Below are 6,484 nucleotides of genomic sequence, written 5' to 3'. Positions count from 1 at the left end.
ACAACATGACATGCAGCACAAGGCTGATACTGTCTGTTTTTATAAGGTAGTCAGATATTAACATTATAAAACATTACAATCTCTTTGTCTTAAAAACACAATGATATATAAAATATTTCATAAATTCACGAGTACGCGACATCGTTTAGTTACGTGCTATACTGTATAGTCACCATTAAGATCAGAAAAGGTAATTGGAAAATAAGGATTGAACCATGAAATGATGACTCAATTCTTTCTGTCTTTCTTTTTTCTTTCTTTCATTCTTTCTTACATAACAATCGTGTTTGTTGAAACATCTATCTGTCTCTCTCATTCCATCTTGCTGGCTACTTCTTACTATTTCTCTCTCTGTCTGTCTCTCTCCCCTCTCTCACACCCTCTAACTCTTTCTCTATCTCTCTCGTCCCTTTTTCTACATTATATTACTTCACTACCACTAGCTGTATTCGTTCCGAATTAAAACTCGTGATGATTCTGAACTCTATAATTCATTTAATCAGTTGCCAATTCATAATATTCATTCTTATACATCCTTTAAGATTCTAAACCATTTACAACCGATGTACTATCAAAATTTTTAAACATTTCAGACGATACGCGATTGTGCCTTTAAGCTTTTTTTTGAGTGATTAAAGGTAGCCTATCATTTTATGGGTCCCTGTTATGACTATGATAATTGTAGTAAAATTATTGTACAATTAATCAATAAATCCTGATCATTGAATCCTTTATTATTTCAAACTTTGTTTAAAACCTATATTTCCATCTAAGACTGAGCTTTTGTACAATCAAAGCGTTCGCTGTTAACCAATGGCGCGCACGGGAGTCGTTATTATATCATCTCTAAATGGTAGAATTAACCATTACACCATATAAATTATAATCCTATGTTTTATTTTGATCAAAACTACGGTTTTATAAAATTCTTTTCTTTTCTATGTTATATAAGCTCGTTGAGTACACGTTCATCAATAATGCGTAGAGCCATGTGTATCTGCCTTTAATGATAAAATCAATCATAAAATCATATTAACTAACGTCAGATGTTTTATTTCTTGATCAAAAGCTATGGTTCAGTTTAAAACCCAAGCACTTTTACAAGCCAAGCTCGCTGAGTACACGGTCACCGATAACTCGCACGGCGGCGTGTATCTCTTCGTAGGTGGGCTGTATCTGGTTCTCGGGGAGTGTAAACCCGTATCTGCCCGTGTCACGAAGCTCCACCGTGTAGGAATACTTGGCCCCGAGCCCCCCGTTGGTGATGGCGCCCCCAAGTTCAAACGTGGCGTAGCCATAGTCCTTACTCGAGCCTGAGGATGCATCTGTAATTTTCCACACATAAACAAGAATAAATTACCACACTTACTTAGGCCCGAAACGTAATTTCATTTCATTTATTTATTTAAAACATGGTTCCTTCAGCCTAATAGCTGTTTTTCAGGAAGATCGTGTGAATTGAACAATAATATACAAATTATAATACAAACACAAGTCAGTAATCAAAGATAATGGATTCTGTAAATCAAAATCCCACCGATATCATCAAAAAGGCTAAGAAGCAAGCCCAAGGACATGGAATTAAACTGTCAAAACAATAAAATAAATTTTCCATATTTTCAACTAGGTTGGTTGTTTTATATATGTTTGTTTGTTATTTCTGCCTGTTCGCTGTTTGGGCCTATTAAACTACAAATGTTAATAAGTGTTTGAACTATTTCAATGATATAAGTGAGTCTTTATCCTAAAGGGACCTATCAATTTTTCTCACAAATTTAGCTCCCTCCTTTTCAATCCCTCTAATCACTCTTTCTGTAGAAGTTTTAAAAAAGTGAGAACTCTGTTATTTCCATGGGTCATTAAACTAGGATGTGACGTCACATTTTACTACGTCATCAATAGCGTGACACGTTTCGTAACCAAACTTGATCTGCAATATAAAATACAATAAAGTTATACACTTTCTTAATTTCTCCGGCTGTCAGTATCTCTCCCCTTTTTATATTTTAAGTATAAGTCATTTCAAAGGAATTTTCTTGATTATTGATGTTTAATTTGTTGTAAATATTTTACATTCTGTTGTAGGTTCTACATTATGATTGTCTGTTATGTATATGTAAGCATTATATATTTTGTAATAGTGTTTTGTCGCTATTGTCAAAGCACAGCCGATAAGGGCGCATCATGGACCTACTCCATGGGCGCATAGACAGTTCGAGCCTAGCATACTCCAAGAGAGATAGTTGTGTTGTAGTATTTAAACGCGTGCGAGCTCAAAGGTCAATTATTTATGGAGATCCAGATAGTTCCATCCAAATCACAATGCATCTGACCTATAAACGAGCGCGACTTCCTGTGGCGTACCTATCTTTACTCTACTTTCTATGATTGCGGGCTAATTAATTCGAGCTGTGGAAAGTTAAAACCGTTCAACAACTGCTTAACAACTGTCTTGGTCCCGAATATCATCGGTAAACTGGAGGATGATTAAAGTAACTAGTGACATGAGATATATTGTATTAAATCGATAAATGAATGATGTTAGTTAAAGAGGTAATTCTTCCCATTATAACAGCATAATATTGGCCTGTGATGCGAATGCGCCCTTGTCGGTAGTACTTGGACAGTAGCGACAAAACTTTGTTTTCCTTTCTGATAGTGAAAAGCTGATATTGAATTACAATGGCCCCAAAGACTTGGTAAATAACTTGACTTACAGAGAATTTCGGCGCCAACTCCATGATCGTACCGTTTTCCATGTGTGTCTCTAATGGCGTCGGCCATTGCTGCAGCCATCGCCATCTGTCAGTGATTAGAATATAAATAAAAGATAACATGATTGCTTCTTCGCTTGCCCATTTTACTTTATTTTCATATACAAGGCAGATAGTTTATACTTTGTCAATGAATAAAGACAAGAAAAAAAAAGTATCTGCAGCATAATTATAATGTGAAATACTATTATACATCCCGCAGGGAATATGATAATCTAGCCTATAGTCCAATTTCTCCTGATCTTTATGCAAATTGAAGTGTAGCCTATAATACCGGCCATAATGTGTATGTTCCTGATTGGGTACATGAGTCATCATTGAATAGAGTCGACTTGAATCGAATCGAACTGGATTGAACTGAACTGAATTGTACTATAAATCGTATCGAATCGAATCGAATGGGACTGGACTAAATCGAATAGAACTTAACTAAATTAAATTGATTTGAATAGAATTGAACTTGAACTAAATTGAGTTCAATCGAAAAAAAAACTGAATTGAACTGAGGTGAAATGAAGTGAAGTGAATGGAATGGAATTGAATGGAATAAAATAGAACTGGATTGAATAAAACTGATTTTAACTTAACTGAATTCAATCGAATTCGATTGAAATCACTTTGATTTTAATTTTAATTTTAATGATATTGCTGTCACCTGTTCATCGTAGTGTTCGGTGCGAGCATTAGACTCGAGATACGACCACGGTGCGATGATCAGCTGCGAGTAACTGTGCCAGTCAATGAACACCAGGAAGTCCTGTCCCTCCGCCTTCCTCTCCCGTAAGAAGTTGACGACGTTTGCCACTTCGACCTCGGAGAGAGCCTGAGACCCGCGGTAGGTTTCAGAGCATGGGGAACTGCTAGCTCCTACGCCTGTGTAGACATGGATATGAGAAATTTAAAGGCCGTCTGTACTAGTTTAGCCAGGGGGATTAGACCTCCCTGCAAGGTCACTGACATCAAACCAGCTCTCAATACGTAAGAAAAAGGGATCATGGGGGGTCAACAGGCACCGATAAGGCATTGTTTGCGCTATAGAGGGCGCAAGTAGCTATACGTAGTGCAGTGGATCTTTAAAGCTTGTTCAGATATGGCGCGGTGAACCACTGCAAAACAAAAAAACACACACACAACAACAACACAGGCGCAGGTTTTTGTTTACTCTATTAAAATCATTCCCTCAAAACATCCGAAATTAAACGTAAAGGTCCCCAAGTACCTCAGATACATGGAAAAATATGTCTCAATATTACGATAAAAAGAGTTCTAAAATCTATAGAAAATAAAGCGAATTTCTTTTGGTTGGGCAGCTCAGGCAGGGGAGGGGGAAGGTGAGCTTTTCAAATAGTATTATTATATATTTGGCACTTCAAACATACAATAGAAGGTACAATAGAATGGCAACATGGGATACAAAGTATGAAAGAATAGAATTGGTTTCCCCTGCTGCACCTCCCCAAGTTGCCTGGAAGAAAAAAAGGAATGTTTAATTCCTATAACCCGTAAGACTTTTCTTCCGAGCTTTGCATGTGCTTCCTTTCCCATTATATCCGCCACTGCATAATAGTGAATTATTACCGATATACATGCAGGATCATATTATTTCTCAACTCGGAGACAAGGAAAGAGTGAATAAAAGTGAACAAAATTTAGAATAGGAAAACGATGGGAAGGGAACAAAACACATAAAGATACTGTAACAATTATCAACTGATTACCATAATCAATATGAACGTGAAATAGGAATCCATCTTTCGTTCCGCATAATAGCGCTGAATTACGTCACACGCATTAGTCCCCATTTCCCCACCCATTTTCCCATTCTACAAGCTTTCGGGTGCTTATAAAAAAAGAGTGGTTTCCAATAAACCCCGATATAACCAACAAGTATTATGTTAAATTAAATATAAAGCTTACCTCCCCACTCATAGGGCCAGTTTCTGTTAGGGTCCGTTCCTTTGCAGACTGATGCTTTGTTTGGTGATCGAGTCTTGCGCCACATACGGTCCTGTGAAATATCAATAAACAAAAATATGATGGTTTTATTTACGCAGAGTAGCTTCATCAGCATTAAAAATGTTTTATGTAATTCTGCGGATTCTGCCCAAAGTAGAAAAAAGCCTGGAAAGAGAATAGTTACGTAGTGTTAGGGTTAGGGTTTAGGGTTTAGGGTTAGGTTTAGGATATGGGTTAGCTAGACTTAGGGTTAGGGTTAGGATTAGGGTTAGAGTTAGGGTTAGGGTGGCCTTGAATGTGAGGAATAGTGCGTAACTATTCTCTTTCCAGGCTTTTTTCTACTTTGTGAAGAATCTGGAGAATTCGTCTTATTCTGCAAGCATTATTACTCCCAGCTTTGCCAGCTAGCTATCCATTCGATAAACATGAGTCGAGAATGACTGAAATTATAATTGAACCCAAGACTTCTTGTTTGAGTAAAGAGCCTTTTCCAATATATCAACAGTGCCCTTGGGGTGCGTTTATTGACCAAATTTTGGCTAGAATCAGGTTTCTCAAACGTCTTTCAGGCAAATTTAGAAGGTGATAAATGCAAAGCCTTTTTTAAAGGTCTTTAGATATGGGCATATCTAAAGACGCAAAAAGGTGTGTTTTGAATGTGACATACAGCCAGAATCACGTTTCTGAGAGATGATAAACGCAAAGCTGTTTTGAACCCCACATACAAATCGGACCACCCAGGTTAATTTCCGGTTCAGAGGCTAGCGCGCGCCATGTGTTGTGCACAAGCATGTGTGTGTAGTTGACCTCCGAGAAACTGTCTGCTTCCCGGGTCAAAACAGCGGCGCAGACACAAGGCCTTTATTTGAATCGTGAAGAGACGATAAACGCGACATCCCGCAAATCACTCTCGTAAAGTGGGGTTCGATAGTGGGGTATGATAGTGGGGTACGATATGTACATATCTAGTCGCAAGACCCCAAAAACGCACCCTTAGACGTAAACCATGTTGTTGCACTCCAGTGTTCAGTGTTCTTTTCACTAGCGAAAACGGGACTTTTTATATGTGTGCGTAAGTGCGAAAGTGTTCAATCGCGCGCGTGTGCGTGTGTGTTTATGTGTGTTTCAGTGTTTGTAGAGGGGAGGCATTCTTTTTTTTCCCCTTCAAATAGGAAGATAAGTCGCATCATCATCTCCGCCCCACCCCTAATAACTCGCACAGTACTGGGGAAGAGATAAGAATAAGCAACGAAATTTTGGTTTCTTGGAAAAAATGAAACCACAACTGTTTCTTACCGTCATTCGAAACTCGCGAAGGGGGAAGAAGAAATTACTCCCAGAAATTACTCTCCATTGTTTTGTTTACAGACCTGACATGGAATAGGTCATTGGACTTTGTTGTTTCGATAATAATACATATGCATGTATAGTATCACTTGGTTATTCATTTCATAGTATTTAAACAATACAAATCTTAATCTGGGCCCAGATAAATACATCGGAGTCCTGACAAATTCATAAATATGTTTGTAAACTGGGGGTGTTTAACAAAGACTAAGATCGACATTAAGTTGGACGTAACTACGACAGGCCGTTCATGTAATTGTTTGCTCTCACCATTCACTGGCATTGGTCTCTCAAGGGATGTACAAATCACGATCACAAATCTACAGAATTTACATCTTTTGATAACTCCTAATTGAAGGAAAAAATGTTATCTAAAGATTATAATGTTGAGAACAACCAGTGGCATG

The 6,484-nt window shown here is 37.8% G+C and overlaps 1 protein-coding gene across 1 annotated transcript in view; it reads right to left on the bottom strand.

Moving 5' to 3' along the window:
- Positions 1-990: 990 nt before the first annotated feature.
- Positions 991-6,484, bottom strand: part of LOC764971 (carboxypeptidase B) — an 11,941-nt gene continuing 6,447 nt past the window's right edge. The window contains exons 8-11 of the mRNA XM_030991213.1: positions 4,692-4,782; positions 3,430-3,647; positions 2,718-2,802; positions 991-1,325 (exon numbers count right to left, since the gene is read on the bottom strand). Coding sequence (XP_030847073.1) covers positions 1,099-1,325; positions 2,718-2,802; positions 3,430-3,647; positions 4,692-4,782 — 621 coding nt within the window. The 3' untranslated portion in view covers positions 991-1,098. The remainder of the gene's footprint in view (positions 1,326-2,717; positions 2,803-3,429; positions 3,648-4,691; positions 4,783-6,484) is intronic.

This window comes from Strongylocentrotus purpuratus, unplaced genomic scaffold (genome assembly GCF_000002235.5).
Source record: "Strongylocentrotus purpuratus isolate Spur 01 unplaced genomic scaffold, Spur_5.0 spur5_scaffold_2, whole genome shotgun sequence".
Classification (NCBI taxonomy): Eukaryota; Metazoa; Echinodermata; class Echinoidea; order Camarodonta; family Strongylocentrotidae; genus Strongylocentrotus; species Strongylocentrotus purpuratus.
Note: the sequence above shows the minus strand (reverse complement) of the source record. Positions and strands in the feature narration are given on the sequence as shown.